The 27,992-nt window shown below is 35.1% G+C and overlaps 20 protein-coding genes and 4 pseudogenes across 24 annotated transcripts, besides 2 other annotated features; 19 read left to right on the top strand and 5 right to left on the bottom strand.

Moving 5' to 3' along the window:
* Nucleotides 1–6,744: part of a mobile genetic element that runs on past the window's edge.
* TVAGG3_0709390 (protein of unknown function, DUF4106 family) lies at nt 1,581–2,117 on the top strand (the record flags this gene model as incomplete). The annotated part of the gene is made up of 1 exon (XM_051243714.1): nt 1,581–2,117. One exon carries the CDS (start codon nt 1,581–1,583, stop codon nt 2,115–2,117), a length of 537 nt encoding a protein of 178 aa, XP_051090301.1.
* On the top strand, nt 2,769–3,161 carry TVAGG3_0709380 (uncharacterized protein; the record flags this gene model as incomplete). The annotated part of the gene is made up of 1 exon (XM_051243713.1): nt 2,769–3,161. One exon carries the CDS (start codon nt 2,769–2,771, stop codon nt 3,159–3,161), a length of 393 nt encoding a protein of 130 aa, XP_051090300.1.
* On the bottom strand, nt 4,898–5,340 carry TVAGG3_0709370 (annotated as a pseudogene). The gene has a single exon. A coding segment is annotated over exon 1 (443 nt).
* On the bottom strand, nt 6,236–6,721 carry TVAGG3_0709360 (annotated as a pseudogene). Its single transcript has one exon. A coding segment is annotated over exon 1 (486 nt).
* A 4-nt stretch (nt 6,745–6,748) lies between the features above and the next one.
* Nucleotides 6,749–7,166, bottom strand: TVAGG3_0709340 (organellar and viral DNA polymerase type B; the record flags this gene model as incomplete). Its single annotated transcript, XM_051243712.1, has 1 exon — nt 6,749–7,165. A coding segment is annotated over one exon (417 nt), but the record flags the coding sequence as incomplete, so codon positions are not given.
* Nucleotides 7,167–7,886: 720 nt separating this feature from the next.
* TVAGG3_0709330 (uncharacterized protein) lies at nt 7,887–8,087 on the top strand (the record flags this gene model as incomplete). Its single annotated transcript, XM_051243711.1, has 1 exon — nt 7,887–8,087. One exon carries the CDS (start codon nt 7,887–7,889, stop codon nt 8,085–8,087), a length of 201 nt encoding a protein of 66 aa, XP_051090298.1.
* A 28-nt stretch (nt 8,088–8,115) lies between these two features.
* Nucleotides 8,116–8,391, bottom strand: TVAGG3_0709320 (uncharacterized protein; the record flags this gene model as incomplete). Its single annotated transcript, XM_051243710.1, has 1 exon — nt 8,116–8,391. One exon carries the CDS (start codon nt 8,389–8,391, stop codon nt 8,116–8,118), a length of 276 nt encoding a protein of 91 aa, XP_051090297.1.
* Nucleotides 8,392–8,932: 541 nt separating this feature from the next.
* Nucleotides 8,933–9,333, top strand: TVAGG3_0709310 (annotated as a pseudogene). Its single transcript has one exon. A coding segment is annotated over exon 1 (401 nt).
* A 23-nt stretch (nt 9,334–9,356) lies between these two features.
* On the top strand, nt 9,357–9,536 carry TVAGG3_0709300 (uncharacterized protein; the record flags this gene model as incomplete). Its single annotated transcript, XM_051243709.1, has 1 exon — nt 9,357–9,536. A coding segment is annotated over one exon (180 nt), but the record flags the coding sequence as incomplete, so codon positions are not given.
* Nucleotides 9,537–9,973: 437 nt separating this feature from the next.
* TVAGG3_0709290 (uncharacterized protein) lies at nt 9,974–10,501 on the top strand (the record flags this gene model as incomplete). Its single annotated transcript, XM_051243708.1, has 1 exon — nt 9,974–10,501. The coding sequence occupies one exon, from the start codon at nt 9,974–9,976 to the stop codon at nt 10,499–10,501; it is 528 nt and encodes a 175-aa protein (XP_051090295.1).
* Nucleotides 10,502–11,589: 1,088 nt separating this feature from the next.
* Nucleotides 11,590–11,952, top strand: TVAGG3_0709280 (uncharacterized protein; the record flags this gene model as incomplete). Its single annotated transcript, XM_051243707.1, has 1 exon — nt 11,590–11,952. One exon carries the CDS (start codon nt 11,590–11,592, stop codon nt 11,950–11,952), a length of 363 nt encoding a protein of 120 aa, XP_051090294.1.
* An 18-nt stretch (nt 11,953–11,970) lies between these two features.
* TVAGG3_0709270 (serine threonine-protein phosphatase family) lies at nt 11,971–12,213 on the top strand (the record flags this gene model as incomplete). Its single annotated transcript, XM_051243706.1, has 1 exon — nt 11,971–12,213. The coding sequence occupies one exon, from the start codon at nt 11,971–11,973 to the stop codon at nt 12,211–12,213; it is 243 nt and encodes an 80-aa protein (XP_051090293.1).
* A 222-nt stretch (nt 12,214–12,435) lies between these two features.
* On the bottom strand, nt 12,436–13,065 carry TVAGG3_0709260 (uncharacterized protein; the record flags this gene model as incomplete). The annotated part of the gene is made up of 1 exon (XM_051243705.1): nt 12,436–13,065. A coding segment is annotated over one exon (630 nt), but the record flags the coding sequence as incomplete, so codon positions are not given.
* A 450-nt stretch (nt 13,066–13,515) lies between these two features.
* Nucleotides 13,516–27,992: part of a mobile genetic element that runs on past the window's edge.
* TVAGG3_0709250 (uncharacterized protein) lies at nt 15,389–15,790 on the top strand (the record flags this gene model as incomplete). The annotated part of the gene is made up of 1 exon (XM_051243704.1): nt 15,389–15,790. The coding sequence occupies one exon, from the start codon at nt 15,389–15,391 to the stop codon at nt 15,788–15,790; it is 402 nt and encodes a 133-aa protein (XP_051090291.1).
* Nucleotides 15,810–15,962, top strand: TVAGG3_0709240 (uncharacterized protein; the record flags this gene model as incomplete). Its single annotated transcript, XM_051243703.1, has 1 exon — nt 15,810–15,962. One exon carries the CDS (start codon nt 15,810–15,812, stop codon nt 15,960–15,962), a length of 153 nt encoding a protein of 50 aa, XP_051090290.1.
* TVAGG3_0709230 lies at nt 15,982–16,564 on the top strand (annotated as a pseudogene). The gene has a single exon. A coding segment is annotated over exon 1 (583 nt).
* Nucleotides 16,942–17,316, top strand: TVAGG3_0709220 (uncharacterized protein; the record flags this gene model as incomplete). The annotated part of the gene is made up of 1 exon (XM_051243702.1): nt 16,942–17,316. The coding sequence occupies one exon, from the start codon at nt 16,942–16,944 to the stop codon at nt 17,314–17,316; it is 375 nt and encodes a 124-aa protein (XP_051090289.1).
* On the top strand, nt 19,062–19,724 carry TVAGG3_0709210 (uncharacterized protein; the record flags this gene model as incomplete). The annotated part of the gene is made up of 1 exon (XM_051243701.1): nt 19,062–19,724. One exon carries the CDS (start codon nt 19,062–19,064, stop codon nt 19,722–19,724), a length of 663 nt encoding a protein of 220 aa, XP_051090288.1.
* TVAGG3_0709200 (organellar and viral DNA polymerase type B) lies at nt 20,367–20,701 on the top strand (the record flags this gene model as incomplete). The annotated part of the gene is made up of 1 exon (XM_051243700.1): nt 20,367–20,701. A coding segment is annotated over one exon (335 nt), but the record flags the coding sequence as incomplete, so codon positions are not given.
* Nucleotides 20,724–21,275, top strand: TVAGG3_0709190 (organellar and viral DNA polymerase type B; the record flags this gene model as incomplete). The annotated part of the gene is made up of 1 exon (XM_051243699.1): nt 20,724–21,275. One exon carries the CDS (start codon nt 20,724–20,726, stop codon nt 21,273–21,275), a length of 552 nt encoding a protein of 183 aa, XP_051090286.1.
* Nucleotides 24,170–25,108, top strand: TVAGG3_0709180 (organellar and viral DNA polymerase type B; the record flags this gene model as incomplete). Its single annotated transcript, XM_051243698.1, has 1 exon — nt 24,170–25,108. One exon carries the CDS (start codon nt 24,170–24,172, stop codon nt 25,106–25,108), a length of 939 nt encoding a protein of 312 aa, XP_051090285.1.
* TVAGG3_0709170 (KilA, N-terminal/APSES-type HTH, DNA-binding family) lies at nt 25,953–26,260 on the top strand (the record flags this gene model as incomplete). The annotated part of the gene is made up of 1 exon (XM_051243697.1): nt 25,953–26,260. A coding segment is annotated over one exon (308 nt), but the record flags the coding sequence as incomplete, so codon positions are not given.
* Nucleotides 26,409–27,233, top strand: TVAGG3_0709160 (KilA, N-terminal/APSES-type HTH, DNA-binding family; the record flags this gene model as incomplete). Its single annotated transcript, XM_051243696.1, has 1 exon — nt 26,409–27,233. One exon carries the CDS (start codon nt 26,409–26,411, stop codon nt 27,231–27,233), a length of 825 nt encoding a protein of 274 aa, XP_051090283.1.
* TVAGG3_0709150 (uncharacterized protein) lies at nt 27,462–27,635 on the top strand (the record flags this gene model as incomplete). Its single annotated transcript, XM_051243695.1, has 1 exon — nt 27,462–27,635. The coding sequence occupies one exon, from the start codon at nt 27,462–27,464 to the stop codon at nt 27,633–27,635; it is 174 nt and encodes a 57-aa protein (XP_051090282.1).

Here is a 27,992-nt window from a genome sequence, read left to right as displayed (position 1 = left end):
GAATGGTTCGCTTTGAGAAACTCAGTACAACCACAAGCTAGAGAACAAACAGACCAGTATGCAATATTGAGAAAATAAGAAGACTTGACCCTAACGTTCCAGGAGTTTATGTTAACCTTTCTGGACAAACTGGCAGCAGCAGTAACCAAAGTAAAACTGAAACTTAGAGTTCCTTTGTCATCTTTCCTCATCTTCAGGTTTTTAAGATACTTGCCAAACTGGGCAGGAAAAATTTCTATTGAACTTACTCCAAGCAAAAATAACTTAGTCATTGCACCAACACAAGACCCATTCACTCTTACAGAAGTAGTGGGAACAAATAAAATGTCATTCGCCGACTTTTGCAAAAAACAAAGTTGACTTAGACTTTGGTTTCTCAAACCTCAACACTGAAGTAAACTATTATTTCAATGCTGCTGGAGATGCTTGGGACCCAGTTAAGTTCACATGCGAAAAATTTGAATGCAAGAGAATAGAAAGCAGACTTGCAGTCTATATGTTGGACCCAGATATTTCAAATGCTTTAGCTGCCAAATATATTGCAGTTCCACTTATGTTCCCTATACACCAAATATCTGTCAAAGACTTTTGCAGGTGAAGTTGGAAACCAAAGTGCTGACCCAGGTGCAAGAACAGATATTGCTTTAACAACTGCAATGAAACATGCAGATACTATGTTTGTTCTTTCAGACGAACTATAAATGACTATTCTTGTTTCTACAACCCCGGTATTAAATATCATATAAACATAGATGGCAAATATTATCCAAGAGAAGAATATTCTACAGTTGAGGATATGAGGTCATACAACTTGACATTAGATGCATGAACTTTAACAACAACTTCACAACAACCATTAACCCTGAAATGCAAAGTTCTATTATGCCATATGTGAAAGTATGGACTCATACAGGAGGTCAAAAAACTCAATATACAAATGGAGACCGTTCAAACTTTTGGCTTGGCATTCCATTTGCTGACTCAGAAGACTTTATGGGTGGTATTTCAACTGTTGGTACAGTTCAAATACAATATACTGTGACAGAGACGGTCCAGATGAATTGAAAGCAAAGAAGTTTACAAAACCAATAGCACTTTTCACGGAAGATGCTCTTTTGAAGATTCGTTCGATGAAACCTGCTGGGGCTCCTCAGATTGGCATAACGACAGCTTCCATCGAGCAGATTTTGGCAGCAGGTCAGTAATTGTTCTTGAACTGACTTCTCTCCGTCAAATATTGACAGTACGCCAGTTTTGACATAATATTGTATTATAAACTTTCCTTTAGAAATATCTGTAAGTTTTGAAGTTATATTTTTGTCTGCTTCAAGAACTTTCACCATTTCAGTTATACCAACTTTCTTTGCTTTATGAAAATATTTTGGTTCAGCAAAGACTGCTATTCTATAACATTTTCCATTGTTTGTATAAAGAACTATTCTGTCAATGTATTTGTATTGTTTGTGTGTGTAAACTTTGTTCTGCTTCAATTCGAAGAGATACTCGAATACGTCCATCTTTTTATTCTAAGTAAAATGTCATTTCCGAAAAATAGAAGCGTAAGTGTTTCAAAAGGTTTAATGGCGGTGGCAGATGTGAAGTTAAATTCACCAACTCAAACAAACAGTCAAAGTGTTATTGTCAATGTCAAAGAAAGAGATGTTGAAATGGGGAAACCATACGAAGACCAAGATGGTATAACAATAGTTCCTGTAAAAGAACAACCAACATACCCTGAAGTTAGCAGAGACTTAAGTTCTGTTGCAGATATTCGAAACGACTACCAACAACTGAAAGACAAACTTCAAACTCAGGAGAAGATTTGTCAAGCTTTAGGTATAATGTTAAACTTGGTCGAACACAACCCTGTAAAAGTGAACTCATATGTCATTGCACCTCATGAAGTTTTGAAAGAACTATTGAAACTTTTGACAGAGGCAGACGATATAAACATCAAAGAAATAGAACCCGACATTAGTTGCTGTGGTGTTTCATATAATGTCATTGACAAGGTATATGTTATGAAAGGAGGTGAAACGTTGAACTTAAAATATAGTTTCCCAGACGTCATAAAAATATTTGACGACCACAACATTTCATTAAAATTTATTTGCTAAGTAAAAATGTCAAAACTTCTTGAAAGATGTTTGAAGAAAAATAATATAGACTTTATTTCATGTAAAGGACTTTACACACTTTTGAACGATATGAAAGACCCTGTTTTGTTTGTTCGTGTAGACAAAGGAAAGTTCTATGTCTTTACAAAATATTTGAACTTCTTAGACAGAGAACTTCAAGAAACGCCATGTGAAAGTTTAGATGAAGTTCTTCTCCACTTTCAGAAAAACTTTTAAATATATATAATGGCAGAAGACACAATGGTTTATACTATTACGACTAAAAACCCTGAGTCATATAATTCTATAACAACAAACTTACAAAGTCCTCAAGGACGATATTGTAAACTAACTTTAAACACAATGACGACTAAAGCCTGTTTTGCTCTTTTGACACCAGAAGACTTTGTTGTTGTGAATGGTAAAAAATACTCCTTTGAAGATACTTACTCAGATATACCACCAACAGGTTTTGTTGACTTATTTAATACTTTAAGTACGGGTGTAACATGTGCTGCAACTAGAGCAGGTTTCATTATGTTTGGATGTCCGACTGAGTTTACTATAAACAATATGAGCTATAATACAAAACTTATATCTGGTTTTTACTACCAACAGTTTCCTATAACAGGAAAAGGTGTCATACAAGGAATGTCTATTCCATTGACTTTAAGTACACCTATTTTATATATTGTTTCAAACTTAGGTTCAAAGTGTTATTCGAATGTCGACAGAAACTACTATGACCAAAAGATACTTATGCGTATAAATAACACTTTCTCTGCTGGTTTGCCTATTGTTCATTCGAATGCAGAGTTTTCAGCTTTAGTAAACTCAAACACTTTAGCAAACATAAACTTAACCTTAGTTGACGCAAACTTTGTTCCTGTAAAACTTTTATGTCCTATGTATTTGTCAATGACGGCAGAAAGTTTCGAATTGGAAGATGCAACTGGTGAAAGTATTGTACTACAAGAACAACTTCAACAACAAATAGCTCAAGAACAACAAATGCAACAAATGCAACAAATAGCTCAAGAATAAAAAAAATATTTTTTTTTATTTTTATAAAAATGTACAGAATAGATGTTTCAGATTTTTATGACTTCCAAACATTCAGAAATATGTGTCCATTTCGAGACTATAACAAAGCAGTCGAGAATTTGAAACGTTTAGTCATTTATGTCGACTCTGCCCCAGAATGTTATGTTATGAAAGAATGGGATGTTGTCTTTAACAAACCTAAAGCGACAATAGTTTCAGAACAAGAATGTAGACAGAAACTTAAGAAAATAAAAGTCGTACAAGTTGGCATGAAGATGTTAGATGCTTGGGATATCTTATTGTCAAAACTTGAAGATTTTTCAGTTCGTGGTATAAAGTTTATACACCTTCTCCAAACTTCTATTCTATCTTCACTGGATATAAATGAACAAGTAGAATGGAAAGAAAATATTATAGAAGCTTGGTTAGACCATGTCAAAGAAATTATATGCAATGGAAACGAAAAGGTCTATGAGTATATCTTATGTTGGTTTGCAAACATCTTACAACATCCAAGTGCTAAAAATGAAACTGCTCTCATTATAATTGGAAAACAAGGAACTGGTAAGAACACATTCTTTACAGATATTTTGTGCAAACTGTTAGAAGGTTATTCGAACCCGAATATGACAAACTTAGAAAACATCTGCGGTAAATTTAACTCTTCAATAGAGAATATGAAACTTATAGTATGTAACGAACTTCAAAGTATAGATACAACAAAAGTTTTGAACTCAGATGCTTTGAAGAGTCTTATAACAGACAAAGTTGGAGTTGTTGAAAGAAAATATAAAGACCAAAGAGTTTGTGAAAATGTTGCAAATTTCATTATGGTTTCAAACAATGCTGTTCCGATGAAGTTAGAAAGTTCTGACAGAAGATATGTAGTTGTCAGAACGTCAGAAGCTCATATGCAAGATACAGAATATTTTGACGACTTAGCAGAAACTTTGACATCTGACTTTTACAACCACTTGTTCTCATATTTTATGACATTAGATATTTCAAAGTTCAATCCAAGACAAATTCCACATACCGAAGAGAGACAAACATTGTTAGAAGCAAACAAGAGTGTATATGAACTGTTCATAGATGAAACTGACTTTGAGTGTTTAGATGAAAGGTCATTGTACGATTCGTATAAACAATATTGTCAAGAAGTATGGTTATATGACAGCGTCTAAACGAACATTCTTGGCAAATGTCAAAAGTCTTTTAGACGTACAGAATGGTGTATATACAAAGAAAAATTTTTCTGAGTAAATTTTAAAAAAAATATTTTTTTTATCCGATAGAAAAGATGACAAAATTCATCTCAGTAAACAAGTACATGTCAGGACTTAAAGAAGAACTAGACCCATTCACATATTTGAATGTTTACTTCTACCATTTTGAAAAGTCTTCATTCAGCAAAGTTTGGAACATCGAACCAGTTAAGTTTGCTATTGTGACTAAAAATGGTGCGAAATTTTGAAGACTTAGACATAGAAGGTTTGTTAACAGTCAAAGAAAGTTTTGACAGAAGGTTCTCAAACCTTAAAAGGCAAAGCATACAAACTTGTTATACCTTATGAACCAAAGAAAGCAGACGACTATGAATATTATGAGTCTAAGATAGTTGAAGTTCAAGGTAAATTGGGTAAAAAGATTTTAGGAGTCTAAGCCAGTGTGTGCTCCTAAAGAGGAAGAGAACATTGACATTGACCCAGAAATGTTCTAAAAATAAAATTTTATTTTTACATGTCAAATTTCTTTTTCTCTGGTTCTGGTTCTTTCTTCTCTTCTTCTACTTCTTTTCTTTCTTTTCTCCTTCTTCTTTTCTGTGGAGTTATGTCAAATTTCTCAGAACCATATTTTTGTAAAAGTTCTTTGTCCTTTAATAGCTCTTCTATTCTGTTTTCTATTCATCTTCAAGAACACCGCATGTGTCTTCTTTGCATTCTAAGAACTTTTGTTGGACTTCATCTCTCCAAGAGGCGTCATCTCTGTCAACAAGTCTGTCATTGACAAATTTTAAGACTGCTCTGCTTAATGTTTTATGGTTCTTGTCATATTCCCAGAAACAGAACTTTAGAACAAATTCACCTTTCTTGTTTACACTATGTAAGATTTTATGGTCGACAGATGTTTTGCTGTCGAAAAGCTTGTCTCGAATATAGATAGCGAAATCGCTAGACATTTCTAAAAGATAAAAATTTTAATTTTTCTAAAAATATGTTAGAAAAAAAGTTTGCTGACATTGACAAGAAATTTGAGAATGTTTTAAACAAGAACAAGAGGAAGTTAGAAAATGCTCAGATAAAACCCATACATGACAAGTTCTTATTTGCTCAGAATGGTATAACAGGTCTAATTGCACCGCCTGGGGGGTAAGACTTTCACTTATCTTAAAATGGCTGCACAACAACAAGAACTAGATGAGAAGAACCCATTCTATGAGTTAGTTGTCATTTGTAGTACTTCGGGTCAATTTGACCAAACCGTCAATTCGTTCAAAGATATTATAAAGAAGTCTAAGTAGTATGTATAAAAGACTCTGAGTTGTTAGATTGGATAAAGAAGTACCAAAGAAGAGTTTTGAAGTACAATGCTATAAATGAGTATGTCAATTCTAAGTTTAAAGACCCAAATGAGGAAATGCAGAGAATATTAGAGAAGAAACACTTCAGAAACAAACAGAAAGAGATAGAATACATTTCGAAGAAATTGCAATCTTACGATTGGAAGACATACCCTCATAGTGTCTTCTTATCTTAGATGACTTTGCTTCTCATCCTTTGTTAAAGAATAGAGAACAAGACATGTGTCGAATTCTTAAGAAGCTCAGACACTTTAACATCTCTGTTGTCATTTGTGTACAGACAGCCAAGAGTTTAAGTAAGGATGTAAAGAGAATACTTACTGACATTGTACTTTTCCCCGGATTGTCCGAAGACGATTTCATGGAACTTATGAAAGAGTCCATGGCAGGTAAGTGACAGACATGAACTATGGGAGAAGTACAAAGTCATACAAGACCCTCATACTTCTTTCAGAATTCATATCTACGCAAACAAAGTTCAAATTGTAAAAAGTCAAGCGTAAAAAAATGTAAGTGTTTTAGTCTTAGTCTGTTGTGGTGCTGGGGCTTTCGGTTCTTCTGGCTTTGGAATGGATTCGGTTGGTGGTACGTCGGACATTCGTTTGTGTCCTGTCGGAAGGAAGAGTTCTTCCTGTCGGAAGGAAAATTTTTTCCTGTCGGAAGGAAGAGTTCTTCCTGTTGGAAGGAAAATTTTTTCCTGTCGGAAGGAAAATTTTTTCCTGTCGGAAGGAAAAATTTTTCCTGAAGTTCGACCAAAAAGTTCTCAATTTTCGAAAATTTGAATGGTTTTACGGACGGACAACTGGAAAAATTTTTCCTGTTGGAAGGAAAATTTTTTCCTGTTGGAAGGAAAATTTTTTCCTGTCGGAAGGAAGAGTTCTTCCTGTCGGAAGGAAAATTTTTTCCTGTCGGAAGGAAGGACTCGGAATGCCAGAAGGATTTGACAAGGCAATTTACCTTATAGAGCTACCTGAGCCATCTGAAGTCAAGACCAAAAATAAACGCTTTACATGTATTTTTCAGCAACTTCGTCAAATAATTTTATAGCTTTATCTATCTCATCTACTTCAAACGTTTCTTTACCTTTCGTGGGAGCACCATACATTTTCTCAAACTTTTCAAGTAGTTCTGTTTCTGCAGCTCTCATATCGTTAACAAACACAACCTTGACTCTATGACTGTATCTGTCATATCTTTGAGTTATATTATATGTTCTTCCTATCTTATATCTCTTTGTATTGAAGTCCTTCGGTTTCTGAACGATGTAAAGTAAGCCTTCACTGCAACGTTCCGTATCGAATGAACCATGTGTTATGAAGTTATATCCAACAACTGGGTCTAACCATAACAAAACTATTGGTATAAGACTTTTGTCTATAAGATATGCTGTAGTTCCACAGAATCTTACCGATATCATAAGCTCAGGATTTCTTGTCAAAATTTTCTGAGTTGAAGCAATTCCAACCCAATGGTATGTTTTCTTTCCAGATGGAGATAAAATGTCTGACAAAGAATATTTGTTGTATTTCTTTGAGTATCTTACGTTTAAATCACCAATTCTAACCATTTTGGTGTCATTGTCTATCTTTCTAACTGTTTCAAACTCAACCTTTAACATTTTCTGTCCTTACATACAAAATAAAAAATATTTTTTTAAAAAAACTAACGTTATTTTTTTATTTTGTATAAAAGATATGATTTCAGGGATTTTTTTGACGAAGTGCAAAAGTTCACTTCGTCAAAAATAACAGTTATATAATGAAATTTGGTCATTTTTTCACGATTTTCATAGAGTTTTAGGCGAGTAAGATTTTTTATTTTGTATAAAAGATATGATTTCAGGGATTTTTTGACGAAGTGCAAAAGTTCACTTCGTCAAAAATAACAGTTATATAATGAAATTTGGTCATTTTTTTTTCATGTCAGAAGACTCGAAGGTGCAACACTTCCAAAATACCGACGAACTCAGAAGAGCAGCATGGCAGTATGTTCTTGACAACTTCTTTGAGTTCTCCAGGTACACCTTGGAAAATGCTGAAGAACTCCGACACAGAGAATTTGGAGAAATTGCGCTCCAATACTACCTTGACAAACAAAGGGTAAAATAAGACTAAAAACTTAACGTTTAAAAAGTGACATTTTTAATGAGCTCCGAGTCACCGAGAAAACTTGGTCAGATGTTAGCAGCTTACTTCCCTGAGGAGGATGGAAGCGTTACATACGTAAGGTTCAAAAACAACGAACCTGGAATTGCGTACCAAATTCGCAATTACATGACCATGGAAGAGTACGAAAGGCTCCTACAAGAGAAACCAGCTCTAAACAACTCAGAAAAGAAAGAATAAAAAGTTTAACTCGTAATTGTTTATTTTTTTACTTGTATGGGCAAGCTGCAAGAATGAAGTCGACTATCTCAGTCTTTGTCTTGACGAGCTGGACGGCTCTTGCGAGTACGTCTGTTTTGCGGTCTCCAGCTGGTGTCTGACCTTCGTAATTGCGCATGTTCTTGAGAGCTCCAACTGTAAATGGTTGTAGGATGAAGAGTCTCTCAGACTGCTTGAGGTAGTCGTCTCTGTCTTTGACCGAATCTGTGGTACGAGTCGAATCGGTCGATTTGAGGGAAGAGACTGAAAGCCTGTCGTCTTCCATTGGAGCTGTAGCATACTCTTTGCGTAAGCGGTTCAGACCTTCTTCGAAGTCTTGGTCTCTCTTCGATTGAGATTGGAATTGGAATTGCTGGGGTGGAGCTTGCTGGAACATCCAAGGGTTGGGGAAGTAAGGGCATAGGCTGAGGAGGAGGGTAGTTCGGGAAGCCTTGTGGTGGGTAGTAACATTGAGGTGGAAATTGGTAGTAATTTGGTGGAGGTACTTGCTGGAACTGAGGTTGCTGAGGAGACTGTTGTGGTTCTGCAGCTTTCGGTTTTTCTGGCTTTGGAATGGACTCGGTTGGTGGTACGTCACTCATCCGTTTGTGTCCTGTCGGAAGGAAGAACTTTTTCTGTCGGAAGGAAAAACTTTTTCTGTCGGAAGGAAAAACTTTTTCTGAATTTCGACCAAAAAGTTCTCAATTTTCGAAAATTTGAATGGTTTACGGACGGACAACTGGAAGAGTTCTTCCTGTCGTCGGGAAAAATTTTTCCCTTTGTCCGGAAAATTTTTTCCGGTTGTCGGGAAAACATTTTCCTGTCGGATGGAAGAACTTGGAATGCAAGAAAGACTTGACGAGGCAATTTACCTAATTGAAATTAACGACTGCTTAAAAGACTACTTGCGCAAGGTAATGAAGCCCAAGGTCAAGTTCATCTCTATTTCTGGAAGGTCTACACTTCAGCTCGAGACTTCGACTGGAATTCCAATTCAAATACCAGACGGGACAGCCTACGATGGCATAAAGGACGCCAAAAGAGAAGCTCTTGTTAAGTTCCTAAACAAACGTCCTTGGATAAAAATACCAAACAAGGAGAACCCCCTACCCCATATGAAATTGGCAATTCAGTCTCTCCTTCACTTCTCTGGTCAGCCGTTCTACATAACCTCAGAAGGCGACCTCCAACCAGTTCAGCAAACATCTATATGGCACGTTTAGAGTAAAAACATTTTTTTTCATTTTTTGAATGAAGCAAGTTAAATTCGTCCCACACCAAACTCAATGGACCGATGAAGAGTTTCAAGCCATCGTTGAAGACGTTGAGAACGACATAGACGGCGAACTTGAAGGAGCTCAAATCACAATTGCAACCAAAATTGCAGAAGTCAAGGAACAGATAGCTCCACTTAAAGCTACCAAAGCTACTCTTGACCTCATGGATAGTTACCGTTTAGATGTCAAGAGTGGAATAAGACAATTAAAATTAAAACTTCTAAACTACGAAGCTATACTCCAAAAGTTAGCAGAAATGAGAAGACTTTACCAGAGCTACTTACATGTAAGGGACTTACCTTCAAGCAGTCCGACCAAAGATGAATTTGTTGACATTGTCCCAATTTTGTCCGAAAGTCAGCTCAGATGTTTCGAACTGCTCCCAACATATCCAGAATATGAACGTTTGCCTGAACTTTTCCGCAATCTCAAAAAACGTTTTTTGGTTCTCATGTTCGAAACTTTTATCGGAAGAGACAACAAACGTTCAGAAGAAGAACAAGATATTATTTTAAACTTGTTGTATGACATAACTGTCATAACAAGCTTTTTGAAGTAAAACCGCCATTCTCAAACCACTTCATTTTTTCGATGTCCGAACAAGCACCGAAGCCAAACTCAATGGCAGATGTCCTTTCAAGGTTGCCAGACAAACGCCCAGTTCAAATTCAAATTGCCCAATTGAACGCTCATCTGACAAACACCATTAAGACTCTCCAAAGTAGTCTTATGGAAGAGATAACCAATCTCAAAGTCGAAGTCCTCACGAACCAAGCTTCCAATAAGAAAGTCCTGAACGATTTCGCGGAAACCTTGCGCCAATACAACATAGAGAACCAAAACCTTGCCAGACTCATCTACCGTTTCTTCGAAGAGATAGACGCCATCTGGAAGGTACTCGGAAAGGACAGAACATGCAACACCGTACTTCGTGAACACAGAATTGAAGAAGGAATTTTCGAGGAAGAAGAGGAAGAAAAGAAACACGAAGAAGAAGAGGAAGAAGAGAAACACGAAGAAAAGGAAGTTTGGGCAACCCTTGTTGTCAACCCCACTACTTTTTTTTTTTTTAGTGGGGCCTCCAGGCACTTCGTGCCCTCTAGCCCTGAAGATGTTTAGTATAACTTTGTCCGGACAAGTAAGGGTCTATCGTCGCTACAGGAAAAGTTACGGGCGTTCCAAGGAAGTATACTTTGAGAAGCCTTTTCTGTCACTTTTCAGGAAAAAACATTTTTATTATTATATATAAATGAATTTTACAAAACCACCGTTACCCTTCTTTGGAAATAAGAGTAAATGTAAAGATATTATATTGAGAGAACTTAAGAAACTACCGAATGGTCTAACATTTGTAGATTTGTTCGGTGGAAGTTTCTATATATCCCATTTGTGCCATACAATATTCCCAGACTCAAAGATTATATGCAATGACTTCGACAACTATATGGACCGTCTCAAACATATACCAGACACAAACAATATATTGAAAGAGTTAAAAGAAAAGATACCTATAGGTAAGATGGAACGTATACCATTAGATAAGAAAAATATTGTGAGAGAGGTTTTGAAAAAAGCAGAATATATAGACTGGGATAGTATATCTGCTAGACTATTATATAGTGGTTCTATAAGAGTTCATGACATTGAAACACTTATGTCAAACGTTTTATATCTTAACTATACAAATGTTTTCAAAGAGGACATAGAAAAATATATTGAGGGTATAGAGTTTGTGAGATGTCATTGGACAGAGTTGTATGAAAAATATAAAGACAAGGAAAATGTTTTCTTTATAGTGGACCCGCCGTTCTATAACACATGCGATTTTCAATACCAAGTAGACTGGACTTTGAGAGACTCTTTAGAAACTTTAGACGTTTTACATAACTGTCCATGCTTTTACTTTACATCCGATAAAAGTGGTTTGGAAACCGTTATGAGATGGTTAGAGGACATACATGCCTATGAGTTTAGATATGACAAGATAGAATATGAGAGAGGTCCTATAAACCGGAGAAAGTGTCATAACAAAGAAATTTTACTAGTAAGTAAATGTGGTTTGAAATAGGACTACTTGTTTTAGGTTTTTTCCATTGTGTCATCTATTTATTTGACGTGGCAGAAAAATACAGAGAATATGAAGATGAACCAATGCCTGCAAATGTTCAGTATATGTACTCGTAAGAGATATTTTTATCTAATATTAAATGGACGCACAGAACTTAGCGAATGCACAGCAACCTGGACAACCAAACCCAGAGAATATTCCAAATGAAGTTAGAATACAAACTGCAATGGCAAACTATGGTCAAGTGCCAACAGATGTACAAATGCAAACTGCCATGTCAAATGACGCTGCGTTAGGTTTGCCACCATGGTATGCAAATATGAGATGGAAAGAGTTTTATACAAACCCCGAAGTGGGATATAAACAACTTTATGCAGATGACGCGAACACAGGAGTTGACCCAGAATATGTTTTCTACCAGAGGAGAAACAGAATGTATGAGCTCCAGTTAAAGAATGCTATGGAACTCAACAGGAAACGTAAGAGACTAGGTGGACATTAGATTTTTACATATAGTAAAATGGGTTTCTTTGGAAGAATAGGAAACTTCTTTCGAAATGTTGGAAGAGGTATATGGAATGGAATAAAAACCGTAGGAAGAGGAATTTGGAACGGAGTCAAAAATATTGGTAAAAGAGTAGGTCAGTTTGTTGGTATTATACCTAAAGACCCTGAACCAGAAGAACAAGCTCCTGTTATACAACAGCCTGAACCTGCACCACAGTCTAGTTGGCAACCAAATCCAACACCTCAACCGTATTAAAAATTATATTTTTACCGTTCGATAGTAGTTGTATATGAAACTAAGTTCTAAGTAAAACGCATGGTATAATGGAATTATTCTTTTTCTTCCATCTGTTGTAAACCATATTTGAAAGTCTGAAATACTTCCACTCGGCGGTTCATATAGCTTTGTAGGTTTTTCGTAAAAGTCATTTGCCAAGCATAAAAAAGAGTTTTGCGCACCAGAAAATGAAGCATGAACGATAATAGCATCTGAGTCGAAAACATTTTCATATGTTCCATTAGGGTTTTCGACTTCATAAAAGTCCGGGTGTACTGGATATTCTGCAGGCTGATTTAACATCCTCATAAATCTATACCATGCCAAGTTGTTATATTTTGTAGAAATATAAACGTTTTCTCCAAGGTCTTCTATTCTATTGATTTTAACAGTTGCATTTTTCCTGTCATATATAATATCGAGATGGTACTCTCCTTCGTCAATGTTATACTGCTTTGCATATTCGATATAGATGTCGTTTATTTTTTCTTGAAAAGCTTGAAGAGTTGTTTCTAAGTTTACAAGCAAATTCACTTGTAAAAGTTTTCCCTGTTCAAATTTCTCATACATACGTTTTTCTTTGTTATAGTATCGAACTTCAAAACCGACCGTAAATGGGAAACCATGTATGGCTTCTGAAATGAACTTCATTCTACGAAAGCCAATAGCTTTTGTGACGGATGGGTCTCTTAACCATCTTAACGGGTAGTCAAAACGATAGCCTTCATGCTTTACGGTCTCTGTCTCAAACTTTTGACCGACATTAGTAAAAAGTTCATCTAATGGTTTAGTTGTAGCAACTCTTGAATTTTCTTTTTCTATTGAAAGCATATTTTATCTAGAATAAAAATGTCAAATGAAACAGCGTCTATGAGAGAAATACAACACAACCGACAACTCATTATACAAGCTCTAAATAAGAACACAACAAACTTTTCAAACTATTCTAAGATATCTGAGTCATTGAAAGAAGGAAACTTTAAAACTGACATTAAACCCAATGACAGATGAGTTTCTGTTTCAAGACAAGAAGAACCATACTGTTTGTATAAATCCAACAAAAGGAACTTTAAACGAGAAACCTATATCTGAACTTCTTTTGAAAGCAGATGTTGACAACAAAGCAGACAAAACATATGTAGACGATGCAATAGCAAAAGAAGAAGAAAGAGCTGACAAAGCTTATGCAACAAAGAACATACTCATCCTGAACTAGCAGACAAAACATATGTTGACAATAAAATGTCAAGTGAAGTGACAAGAGCTGAAAACGAATATTCTAAAAAGACTCATATACATTCTATATCTGATATTACAAACTTACAAGAAACCTTAAACAGTAAAAGTGCCGTTGGACATACACATACCATTGCAAATATTACAAACTTACAAGAAACCTTAAACAGGAAAAGTGACGTTGGACATACACATACCATTGCAAATATTACAAACTTACAAGAAACCTTAAACAGGAAAAGTGACGTTGGACATACACATACAAGTTTTACAACTGTTGCTATAGAAAGTATTGAAGGAACGGTTGAAGAAACTGGTGGGGATGTATTATATTGGAAACCTCCTAACTTTCCACAAGGTTTAACATCGGATGACGACATAACGACGATGAAAAACATTAGATGTAAAGATGTTTATGTCATGAAGGATGAACATAATATTAAATTCACTGCTCAAGATTTATATGACAAGAAAGCAGACAAAACAGAGCTTCAAACATTAAAGACAGAAATACTTCAAACATTATATCCTATAGGCTCTATTTATACGTCAATGAACTCTACCAGACCAGAAACAGTTCTGGGTTTTGGAACTTGGACTCAAATAGTCGACAGGTTTTTGTATTGTGCAAACTCTTCAAAGGAAACAGGTGGAAGTAAAACGATTTCAGGTGAAAATTTACCTGCACACAGTCACTACATAGATTTAAGTACATCTCAAGCAGGTTGGCATAGTCATAGATATTGGAATTGGTCAGCAATGACAAAAGGTAAAGGATATGATGTTAAAGACAACGTTCAGTTTGCTATAAATTGTTACTGGAGTAACACTGAGGGAGGAGGAAACCATACACATCGCGTTTCAGGATATACACAAACAACGGGACAAAGTAAAGACTACATGCCACCTTACATGACAGTTTACGCATGGTATAGAAATGCTTAGTCGTCATGTTCCACTTCTTTAGCATATTCGTCAGGAGTTGTCTTATATTGGTTAGGAACTGTCTTTGAAAGTATACCACCTTGAACTTTGACAAGTTTGAAACGAGGTCTGACAATAGTAGTTTTATCTTCTGCTTGCAGTCTGTACATTTTGCCATGTTTGCCTAAAACTTCATAATATTCTCTTGTATACTTTCTTCTATTTTTACGAACACGAATGTGAGTACCTGTCGGGTTCCCATTGTTGTCATAGTCAATAGTATTTTCATATGGGTCGCGTTTAGGTATTTCTATTTTTACTTTGTCACCTTTCTTAAGTTTGAAGCCCGGCATTCTTTCTTGTTTGTCTCTTTTGACTAAATTATTAAATATATAGTCTTTCTCTAAGTCAGGGTTGTTTTTCATTTCTTCGGGGGAGTGGTTTCCCAAACCTTTTTGTTTACGGCTATTGTAAATATTTAAAACTTGTCTCATCTTTGCCATGGAGAAGTGTCTATATTTGTCGTCATATGACATTTCATTTGCTTCACCACCTTGTGGTTGGTTTAAGTCTCTTAACATTTTTATACAACCGTCAATGACACCAAGAGCAGAATGGTTTTGGTCGACAATGAAATATTGGTTTACATTTTTTGAACGCAGATAGTTTTTTACATCGTCTGATTTGAAAGAACTTTCACAGTCAGATGTCAGTTTTGTTGGATGGTATTTGTCAACGAATATTGTCAAAGCAGTTTTCACATCTAAAATATTTTTGGACCATAATGGTATGGCTTCACAGTATCTTGTGTTTTGACCGACAAATATTAGCCAGTATGGTGGTCCATCTGTTCTAACTCTCGGAATGTTTTCCAAGATATCCATAAACCAAGCATTTGGTGTTGAACTAAAGATTTTTACCATGAGTGCTTTCTTTGTCGCTTTAGAAACATAGGGGTCCTTGTTTGGATTCGTCATTTTTTAACCCATAAGAAATGGGTTTATTTGGCGCGTTAGCAGGAGTTGCATCCAGATTTTTGCCCGCAGTGGGAACAATAGCCAGAGGTGTATTTGGAGTTGGAAGGAAGATTTTGAGTACATTAGGTATACTTAAAGAGAAAGCACAACCTATTATACAAACTGTACAGAAAGGTTGGGATGTAGCACGAGATGCAACAAATCTTATTCCAAATCCTGAAACAAGAGGAAAAGTTCAAGGATGGATGGACAATGTAGGAAGACAAGCAGGAAACTATTATAACAAAGCAAATGACTACTATAACCAAGCAGGACACTATATGGACCAAGGTGAAAGATTCTTTAACAGAGGATATAACCATGCACAACAATGGGTAAACAATAACCAACCTCAACCGCCTCAAACGTGGGGAATGTAAAGTTTTTTACTGAGATGAAATGAACAATACAGCATTGAGACAAATGGGTTCAAGATGGATTTGTCGACTTCCAGCAGTTACACAACGTGTTTGTCAAGTTCTTCCTATACCTCAGGAAGTTTTAGACCGACTTAAAAAACCTAAACAACCAGTTGAAAACAAACCAAACTAAAATTTTTTACTGAGATGAAATGACCGAAGAAGTTGAAACGGTAGATTTGACACCACAAACAAAAAGTTCAGAACCATTGTCAAAACCTGTCAAAGAACTTACAGATGAAGAGAAAAATTCAATAATAGAAAGTGCCAGGTCTGGAAATACAAACTCTAACTACAAAGTCACTTTTCATAAAAATGGAACGGCTAGTATCTCAAAAAGAAACAGACTCTCACAAATAAATATTGAAGTCTGAAGGAGCTTTCGAGACAACAGATGGAAAAGTTTACTTCACTGACCAACAGTTCATTATAGAACATCTCATTGACTTAGAGTCGAAATATTCTAAACTTTACAACAAACACAAAAAGTTGAAAGGAAAACAAAAACAAATGGCATATGATATTTATGAAGATGTTGACGACACAACTGTTCCTGCAGGTGAGGTAAAGTCAAAGGAACCGAAAAGTGACGAAAAACAGATAGAAGAAGAGAAACCAAAAACTGAAGATAAACCAAAACCAAAGTTTAGTTTGGAAACTAAACCAAGTCAACCTTCATTAGCTGGTATGGGTTGGCGTCAAAGACTTATGGCAGCAGGCGGTTATGTAAAGTAAAGAGAAAAAAATATTTTTTTATTTTTATAAAAATGCCCCCATATAGAATGGATAGAAAATCTGCTAGAATAAAACCAGAGTTGCAAAGATATGGTTGGAGAGTTTCGAAGAATTTTAAATATAGGAAGGGAAGACCCATAAAAGTCTATGACAAATTGTCTGGTCTTCGCTACGAAATGGATTTGGAAACAGCACGTGCAAATTATCCAAACAGACTAGAGAGGTTAGAAGAAGAACGTCTTATGGACATGCCTTTCGATGTTAGTGAACCTCAAGTTGAGGGACACGACGGCTTTGCCAGATTCTACTGGAAACATGACGAACAATTGCATCCTTTGAGAAGGAAAAAAGGAAAAGGTGAAGACACACATGCTCCCATGGAAAGAACAAGATATGCATATGAAAAGTACCGTGAAGTTAGAAGTCAAATTACTTCTGGTCGAACCTTTACAGTAAACTTTGACGAAGGAAAGAACAAAGAAGGCTTCATGGGTGTACTTGCTGCCATACAAGACGGAAATAAGAAAGGATACAATCTCAGATTGACCATAACAGATTTGGATGGTCACATTTACTATGCACATGGCAATGTCACAACAGCCGCACAACTTCTTGACGCTTTCAAGACTACAAAGAGAGAACAAATGTTTGACTCCGACTCAGACATTTTGAATGCAATTGAAGGAATTGCAAGTGTCAAGTTCGAATGGTACCAACCTAACCCTCAAGCAGTCAGACAACATGTTTGTTAGATGAGAAATATGAAATGGCATACCATTTTAAAACATATATTTTTACATATATTAAATGCTTCAGGTTGAAAAACAAAGAACAAAAGTAGCAGATACAAAACCGTTAGACTATATCTTTACAAATGCTGGTAGGACTATTTCAGATGAAGAAATTTCATCCCGAGTATACAGGTTTGACTATCCAGTTCGTTGGCTTCAAAGTCCTTCAGATGCAAAGGCAATAGGATTTAGAAGAGTTTTGTTTTCAAATAGCTAACTCATTTATGTTCGCAGTATATTTTCATGGGCAGTATTTCTGATGGTCTAATAGACAAATTTGACGAAATGAGAATCTTTACAGTTCGTTCAGACGAAAGTCTTGAGAAAACTCTAAATGACTTTCAAACTCAAATGAACAAATACTATTGGGAATTTCAAGAAAAATACGACTCTTTACTAAATGGAACATACTATCTGAAACTAGAATATGACAAGATGAACTCCACCGTTTCATTTCAAAAGATTGAAATTAACCCTCCAAGAGATACAGAGTTTTTATTTTGGAAAGTAGACAAACGTTCTTGGGCACAATTTCTTCGGTTACTAAACCAGAACGAACCATTACCACCAGATGGTCCATTTAAATTTATACTTCCACCAGCAGATTTGATGGTTTATAGAAACGTGTTTGACCCTCAAAATGTTATGTGTCATGCAAGTTTCAGTTCAAGCAACAATAGTTTTCTATGTATTGGTAAGGACTTTTATGACTTTGCTTCTAAATTCTACGAACCACCTAGTAACAGTTTCTCTGACTTTCAAGTTTGGTTCACAACAAATGGTGTGCAACATATTATTCCATTGTACTATGACTTTTATCTCGAATTGTCTTTCATATACAACTACGGAAAAGTGCTGAAAAAGTATTGAAAAATATATTTTAGGGTAGATGGTTTTTAGGTGTCACCAGGTCCCCAGGTCCCTCGGTCCCTCGGTCATTTTAACTTCTCTGAAAAAGTGTGACAACATGACATTTTGACAACAGTCCAGGAAATAAACTTCTTCTTCGTAAATGTTTTGTCATGACTTCTTCGTAAATGTTTTGTCATGACTTCTTCGTAAATGTTTTGTCATGACTTCATCGTACATGTTTTGTCAAGACTTCATCGTACATGTTTTGTCATGACTTCATCGTAAATGTTTTGAAGAACTGAAGGTGTCACCAGGTCCCTCGGTCCCTCGGTCATTTTAACTTCTCTGAAAAAGTGTGACAACATGACATTTTGACAACAGTCCAGGAAATAAACTTCTTCATCGTACATGTTTTGTCATGACTTCTTCGTATATGTTTTTGTCATGACTTCATCGTAAATGTTTTGAAGAACTGAAGGTGTCACCAGGTCCCTCGGTCCCTCGGTCCCTCGGTCATTTTAACTTCTCTGAAAAAGTGTGACAACATGACATTTTGACAACAGTCCAGGAAATAAACTTCTTCATCGTACATGTTTTGTCATGACTTCTTCGTATATGTTTTTGTCATGACTTCATCGTAAATGTTTTGAAGAACTGAAGGTGTCACCAGGTCCCTCGGTCCCTCGGTCCCTCGGTCATTTTAACTTCTCTGAAAAAGTGTGACAACATGACATTTTGACAACAGTCCAGGAAATAAACTTCATCGTAAATGTTTTGTCATGAATTTTCCCGAAATAAAAAATATAGTTGGTTTTTTTAAAAAAATATTTTTTATTTTTATTGTAAGAACTGAAATGACAGTCGAAGCAAAAACGTTCACGAACAAATCTAATGGCGAAACATTCACAAAAGGCACCTATAACGGTATTGAAGTCTTACGTAGAGACAAGGATGGTTATATAAATGTAACAAAGATGTGTCAGCAGTTTAGGAAAGACTTTAGAAAGTTGTTGGAAAATAAGTCCTGGGAAGAGTATTATAAGGCATTTTGTGAAGAATATAGCAACCGCCGGAATTCCGGCGGTTGGTTTTTATACAAAATTCATGCAGGAATTCCTGATGAAATCAAACAGGTTAGAGGAACGTATGTAGACCCAAGACTTATAAACTATATAGCAATGTGGGCTTCTCCAAAATATTGTATAGCAGTTGGAAAAATTATGGACTCCATAGACAAGAAAGTTCATGAGAAATTAGATGAAGAAGAACTTGAAGATACAGTAGAGAATGCTAAACCTTTGTTCGAACAAGAAGTTAGAAAAAAGTGCGAAAAACAAATAGAACATGAACATGAGATGTGTTATGGTTATAGAGATTCTCCATACGAACTAGACCAATGGGAACAAGAAGATTTAAAGAGAGAATTTAGAGAATATGAACTCGCTAAGATAGCATTAGAAGCTGCAGAAAAGAAGTTAAAAGTTTGGGGTCGTTTTGTACAAAAATATTGTGAGTAAATGAACCATTTATTTTTATTGAATTCGGCAAAAATATATTTTAGGGTAGATGGTTTTTAGGTGTCACCAGGTCCCTCGGTCCCTCGGTTAAACGAACTTCTCTGAAAAAATGAGACAACATGACATTTTGACAACAACACAGGAGGAAGGCAGTTATGACTTCATCGTAAATGTTTTGTCATGACTTCTTCGTAAATGTTTTGTCATGACTTCATCGTACATGTTTTGTCATGACTTCATCGTAAATGTTTTGTCATGACTTCATCGTAAATGTTTTGAAGAACTGAAGGTGTCACCAGGTCCCTCGGTCCCTCGGTCATTTTAACTTCTCTGAAAAAGTGTGACAACATGACATTTTGACAACAGTCCAGGAAATAAACTTCTTCTTCGTAAATGTTTTGTCATGACTTCTTCGTATATGTTTTGTCATGACTTCATCTTCGTATTCTTTCACCCGTTGAATTTTGTATAAAAAGCAACCGTCGAAATTCTGGCGGTTGGTATATTCTTCACAAAATGCTTGTTTTGAGGTCGAGCCACTTTTTGGCTCCACCGTATTTTTCAACCAAAACTCATGAATTTTCCCGAAATAAAAAAAGTTAGTTTTTTTAAAAAAATATTTTTTATTTTTATTGTAAGAACATGTTAGCAACAACAGCACCAAACTCGTTAGTCATGAACCCAACATCTATGTTAGTAGAGATGAAAAGCTTCATTCCTTCTTCATATACTTTTGAAACAGAAATCCAGAAGATAAAGCAGGAACTTTTAACAAGTACTTTGGACTGTAGTGCGAAAGATGAAACAAATGAACAGTATCTTTATGAAATGCAGGACATTATTGACCATTTGCCTAAACTACCTGAAATCCAACAACAAAAACTCACTATTCCTGAATTCGACGAAATTGAAGTCAAAGCAACTGACTCAGTAGAAATAAAGAAGTTCATACGAAAGGTAAACTATGAATTCCTTGATTTTCATTGCAACCACAAAGTCATGGACAAAGACTGCGATATGGTATATTTCATGGACATATATAAATCTGAAGAATTTAAGACCTACGACAACTTTGTTTCGTTAGTTGCAAAATGTGTATGGCAGATAAGAGATAAAGATAGAAGAGGTAAAGTATGGAACGAACAGATAAAACCCGCAACTTTTGAGTTAAAGAAAACCATTTACGCCTTAGTTGTTTTAGCAGGTAAGGTTTCAATGTACAATGCTAAAATGAACCCACAATGTTCAAAATGTAAAGCAGCAATGAAGAAATATAACTACTCCGTCAAAGAGATAGAACGTATGAGAAACGACTATGCTGACTTAAAGAAAGAAGCAGAGAAACCAGCAGAAGATAAAATGGACATGTTGACATTTCTGAACAAAAACTATCCAACTGCTGACGATTTCCTTCTATCTGACGTCAAGAAGAAATATAAAGAAACATTCGGCATTGTGAAAACTTTTGACATACTGACAGAAGAAATCGAAGCTACGAAATTGTTTAGGATTTCAAATATACATCGTACAATTCATGTAAGACGCTTGTGAAACTTTATGGTAGAAATATATTTTTGCTGAGTAAAATGACCAAATTTCATTATATAACTGTTATTTTTGACGAAGAGAACTTTGACACTTCGTCAAAAAAAATCCCTGAAGTCTTGACAAAACATATACGAAGAAGTCTTGACAAAGCATATACGATGAAGTCATGACAAAACATATACGATGAAGTTTATTTCCTGTGTTGTTGTCAAAATGTCATGTTGTCACCATTTTCAAAAAGATGTTAGTTGACCTGGTAGCACATGGTAACATGGTAGCACCTACAGTTTATTTTAGGGTAGATGGTTTTTGGTCACCAGTCCCCAGGTCCCTCGGTCCTCGGTCATTTTAACTTCTCTGAAAAAGTGTGACAACATGACATTTTGACAAACAGTCCAGGAAATAAACTTCTTCTTCGTAAATGTTTTGTCATGACTTCTTCGTAAATGTTTTGTCATGACTTCTTCGTAAATGTTTTGTCATGACTTCATCGTACATGTTTTGTCAAGACTTCATCGTACATGTTTTGTCATGACTTCATCGTAATGTTTTGAAGAACTGAAGGTGTACCAGGTCCCTCGGTCCCTCGGTCATTTTAACTTCTCTGAAAAAGTGTGACAACATGACATTTTGACAACAGTCCAGGAAATAAACTTCTTCATCGTACATGTTTTGTCATGACTTCTTCGTATATGTTTTTGTCATGACTTCATCGTAAATGTTTTGAAGAACTGAAGGTGTCACCAGGTCCCTCGGTCCCTCGGTCCCTCGGTCATTTTAACTTCTCTGAAAAAGTGTGACAACATGACATTTTGACAACAGTCCAGGAAATAAACTTCTTCATCGTACATGTTTTGTCATGACTTCTTCGTATATGTTTTTGTCATGACTTTCATCGTAAATGTTTTGAAGAACTGAAGGTGTCACCAGCGTCCTCGGTCCTCGGTCCCTGGTCATTTTAACTTCTCTGAAAAGTGTGACAACATGACATTTTGACAACAGTCCAGGAAATAAACTTCATCGTAAATGTTTTGTCATGAATTTTTCCCGAATAAAAAATATAGTTGGTTTTTTTAAAAAAAAATATTTTTTTTTTTACTTGTAAGAATGAAATGACAGTCAACTCCACCGTTTCATTTCAAAAGATTGAAATTAACCCTCCAAGAGATACAGAGTTTTTATTTTGGGAAGTAGACAAACGTTCTTGGGCACAATTTCTTCGGTTACTAAACCAGAACGAACCATTACCACCAGATGGTCCATTTAAATTTATACTTCCACCAACAGATTTGATGGTTTATAGAAACGTGTTTGACCCTCAAAATGTTATGTGTCATGCAAGTTTCAGTTCAAGCAACAATAGTTTTCTATGTATTGGTAAGGACTTTTATGACTTTGCTTCTAAATTCTACGAACCACCTAGTAACAGTTTCTCTGACTTTCAAGTTTGGTTCACAACAAATGGTGTGCAACATATTATTCCATTGTACTATGACTTTTATCTCGAATTATCTTTCATATATAACTACGGAAAAGTGCTGAAAAAGTATTGAAAAATAATGTTTATGTTAGCATGTTAGATCTAACACGTTTTCTAACCACTTTTCTAACATCGTAGAAAACTCATGAAAACAATTTATTTTTGACACTTTCACAAAAAACATTAAAAAAGTGAGTTAAAATGAGATGTTTACTGAGAAAGTTGTTCCCGGACCAAAAATATAATTTAGGTGAACGGGTGAGATTTCACCCGTTTTTTCACCTGTTTTTTCACCCTCTTGAATTTTCATGAATTTTATATATTAATGTTTTCGTTATGCCACTTTGTGCCGTCAGTCAATCAGTCAGTCAATGAAATTTACACCAAAAATAATGTTTAGGTGAAGAGGTGAGATCTGACACGTTTTCTAACCTCATTTCTAACATGGTCTAAAACTCTCGAAAATCTTGAATTTTGTATAAAAAGCAACCGCCGGAATTCAGACTGTTGCTATATTCTTCACAAAATGCTTGTTTTGAGGTCGAGCCACTTTTGGCTCCACCGTATTCTTTCAACCAAAACTCATGAATTCAGCAAAAATAATGTTTAGGTGAAGAGGTGAGATCTCACCCGTTTTTTCACCTGTTTTCTAACATCGTAGAAAACACACAAAACTCAAGAATTTTATACAGAATTTCCTTAAGATAGAAAAAATAAAGTTAGTTTTATTTTATTTATTTTTTTTATTTTGTATAAAAGATATGATTTCAGGGATTTTTTTGACGAAGTGTCAACCTTCACTTCGTCAAAAATAACAGTTATATAATGAAAAAGTGAAAGTTATTCTTCATTTTTTTGTATTTGACGAGAATGTCGGGTAGATGGTTAGATCTAACCTCATTTCTAACCTCATTTCTAACATGGTCTAAAACTCTCGAAAATCATGAATTTCCTTAAGATAGAAAAAATAATGTTTATGTTAGAATGTTAGATCTAACCTCATTTCTAACATTTTTTCTAACATGGTCTAAAACTCTTGAAAATCATGAAATTTACACCAAAAAATAATGTTTATGTTAGAATGTTAGATCTAACCTCATTTCTAACATTTTTTCTAACATGGTCTAAAACTCTTGAAAATCATGAAATTTACACCAAAAAATAATGTTTATGTTAGAATGTTAGATCTAACCTCATTTCTAACCTCATTTCTAACATGGTCTAAAACTCTCGAAAATCATGAAATTTACACCAAAAAATAATGTTTATGTTAGAATGTTAGATCTAACCTCATTTCTAACCTCATTTCTAACATGGTCTAAAACTCTCGAAAATCATGAAATTTTGACATTTCCTTAAGATAGAAAAAATAAAGTTAGTTTTATTTTATTTATTTTTTTTATTTTGTATAAAAGATATGATTTCAACAATCGGCACAACAACAATTCAAACAACAGCACCAAACTCGTTAGTTATGAATCCTACGTCAATGTTAGTAGAAATGAAAAGCTTCATTCCTTCTTCATATACTTTTGAAACAGAAATCCAGAAGATAAAGCAAGAACTTTTAACAAGTAATTTAGACTGTAGTGCGAAAGATGAAACAAATGAAGAATATCTTTATGAAATGCAGGACATTATTGACCATTTGCCTAAACTACCTGAAATCCAACAACAAAAACTCACTATTCCTGAATTCGACGAAATTGAAGTGAAACCAACTGACTCAGTAGAAATTAAGAAATTCATACGTAAAGTAAATTATGAATTCCTTGGTTTTCATTGCAACCATAAGGTTATGGACAAAGATTGCGATATGGTATATAAGAATGTTTCTGACATATATAAATCTGAAGAATTTAAGACATACGACAACTTTGTTTCATTAGTTGCAGAATGTGTATGGCAGATAAGAGATAAAGATAGAAGAGGCAAAGTATGGAACAAACAAATAAAACCAGCAGCTTTTGAGATGAAGAGAGCAATTGACGCTTTAGTTGTTTTAGCTGGTTTTATTTCAATGTATAACGCAAAAATGAACCCGCAATGTTCAAAATGTAAGGCAGCAATTAGGAAATATAACTACTCCGTCAAAGAGATAGAACGTATGAGAAACGACTATGCAGACTTAAAGAAAGAAGTAGAGAAACCAGCAGAAGATAAAATGGACATGTTGACATTTCTGAACAAAAACTATCCAACTGCTGACGATTTCCTATTATCTGACGTCAAGAAGAAGTATAAAGAAACCTTCGGCATTGTTAAAACATTCGATGTACTAAAAGAAGAAATAGAAGCTACAAAACTGTTTAAAGTCATGAACCATCGCAACATATACCATGTAAAACGCTTGTAAATAGTTATGTTAGAAAACGGGTGAAAAAATGGGTGAGATCTAACATGTTAACATAAACATTATTTTTGCTGAATTCAGCAACAAAATTCATGAGTTTTGTGTGTTTTAGACCATGTTAGAAAAGAGGTTAGAAAACGTGTTAGATCTCACCTCTTCACCTAAACATTATTTTTGCTGAATTCAGCAACAAAATTCATGAGTTTTGTGTGTTTTAGACCATGTTAGAAAAGAGGTTAGAAAACGTGTTAGATCTAACATGTTAACATAAACATTATTTTTTCTATCTTAAGGAAATTCACGAGAATTCATGAGTTTTGTGTGTTTTAGACCATGTTAGAAAAGTGGTTAGAAAACAGGTGAGATCTCACCTCTTCACCTAAACATTATTTTTGCTGAATTCAGCAACAAAATTCTGAGTAAAATGGCATATGGCTTGTGTCAAACCGTTGAGTTTTCACAAAATTCCAAAAATAACGTTTACCATGTAAAACGCTTATAAAATAACTGGGGTGAAAAATTAGGTGAAAAAACAGGTGAGATCTCACCTCTTCACATAAAATATATTTTTATTGAATTCAGCAACAAATTTCATGAATTTCCTCATATGCTTGCTTCCCTCGGAAAACCGAGAGAAGAGATTCCGTATGAAAATCGCAAGAATTTGGCTCCTGGTTTGAAAGGATATTATGTACATAGACTTCTTGTAAATGCTGTTGCAATGTGGGCTTCACCTAAAATATATTTTTGATGAAAAATGACCAAATTTCATGAATTTCCTTAAGATAGAAAAAATAAAGTTAGTTTTTTATAAAATATTTTTTTTATTTTGTATGTAAAGACAGATATGTCAACAACAGAGAACACAACAACAGTTATAGTCCATGAAGCTATAAATGAAGAATATGAGTGGGTTCAGTTTAACAAACAACTCCGTCTCATTCGTTCGGTCAAAGACGATATGTACCAAATGCAAAGTATTTTGACAGCATGTTTTGCTCCAGATACCAAACATACAGACGATTGGTTCAAAAACCAAAGCACACAAGAACTTTTGAGCGAAGCACAGCGAGACCGACTTTTTTCTGGGTCGCCTAAAACTCATGAAAATCGTAAAAATTTGCCAAATGGTTTGAGAGGATATTATGTACATAGACTTCTTGTAAATGCTGTTGCAATGTGGGCTTCACCTAAAATATATTTTTGATGAAAAATGACCAAATTTCATGAATTTCCTTAAGATAGAAAAAATAAAGTTAGTTTTTTATAAAATATTTTTTTTATTTTGTATGTAAAGACAGATATGTCAACAACAGAGAACACAACAACAGTTATAGTCCATGAAGCTATAAATGAAGAATATGAGTGGGTTCAGTTTAACAAACAACTCCGTCTCATTCGTTCGGTCAAAGACGATATGTACCAAATGCAAAGTATTTTGACAGCATGTTTTGCTCCAGATACCAAACATACAGACGATTGGTTCAAAAACCAAAGCACACAAGAACTTTTGAGCGAAGCACAGCGAGACCGACTTTTTTCTGGGTCGCCTAAAACTCATGAAAATCGTAAAAATTTGCCAAATGGTTTGAGAGGATATTATGTACATAGACTTCTTGTAAATGCTGTTGCAATGTGGGCTTCGCCTCGTTATGCTTGGTATATTTACAGACTTCTTGACGAAATTCATAGACAAGAACGTGAAGAGATGGAAAAGAAACTTCAAGCAAAAGATGAAGTCATTGAAGCAAAAGACAAAAGCATTCAGAAAAGAATACCACGTTCGGTACCAAAAGGTAAGGAAAAGAACTATAAGTATATGATTTATACTGAAGAGATGGAAAATGAAGAAGATAAAGATATGGTTATGTTGCATTTAGTCAGAAGAAACAACAAAAGCTTTTACGACCTTGCTAAGATTTACAAATCTGACAGAAATTGGTTCTATCGCGAAAACTTACCGATTTCAATGACACCAAATGAAGATGTGAAACAAATAGTTCAAGATACTTTACGGCAAACACACTATGATATGAAAGGTTGTACAATTCTTACCTTCAAAGAAGATTTGCCATTGTTAAAGGAAAAAATAACAGAGTATTTTGACAACTTCAAACAAGTAGAGTAAATTGCACTCTTTATTTTTACGCTTGACTTCAGATGGCTCAAGTAGCTCAATTAGGTAAATTGCCTCGTCAAATCCTTCTGGCATTCCGAGTCCTTCCATCCGACAGGAAAATATTTTCCCGACAACTGGAAAAATTTTTCATTCCGACAGGAAGAACTCTTCCAGTTGTCCGTCCGTAAACCATTCAAATTTTCGAAAATTGAGAACTTTTTGGTCGAACTTCAGAAAATGTTTTTCCTTCCGACAGAAAAAGTTTTTCCATCCGACAGGAAAAGTTTTTCCATCCGACAGGAAAAATTTTTCCTTCCGACAGGACACAAACGGATGACTGACGTTCCTCTTCCTGAATGCCTTCCAAAGCCAGAAGAACCGACAGCCCCAGCACCACAACAGACTTACTAAGACTAAACACTTAGATTTTTCAAGCTTGACTTTTTACAATTTGAACTTTGTTCGCGTAGATATGAATTCTGAAAGAAGTATGAGGGTCTTGTATGACTTTATACTTCTCCCATAGTTCATGTCTGTCAAACTTACCTGCCATGGACTCTTTCATAAGTTCCATGAAATCGTCTTCGGACAATCCGGGGAAAAGTATAATGTCAGTAAGTATTCTTTTAACATCCTTACTTAAACTCTTTGCTGTCTGTACACAAATGACAACTGAGATGTTAAAGTGTCTGAGCTTCTTAAGAATTCGACACATGTCTTGTTCTCTGTTCTTTAACAAAGGATGAGAAGCAAAGTCATCTAAGATAA

The sequence above is a fragment of the Trichomonas vaginalis genome, chromosome III (assembly GCF_026262505.1).
Source record: "Trichomonas vaginalis G3 chromosome III, whole genome shotgun sequence".
Taxonomy (NCBI): domain Eukaryota; phylum Parabasalia; order Trichomonadida; family Trichomonadidae; genus Trichomonas; species Trichomonas vaginalis.
Note: the sequence above shows the minus strand (reverse complement) of the source record. Positions and strands in the feature narration are given on the sequence as shown.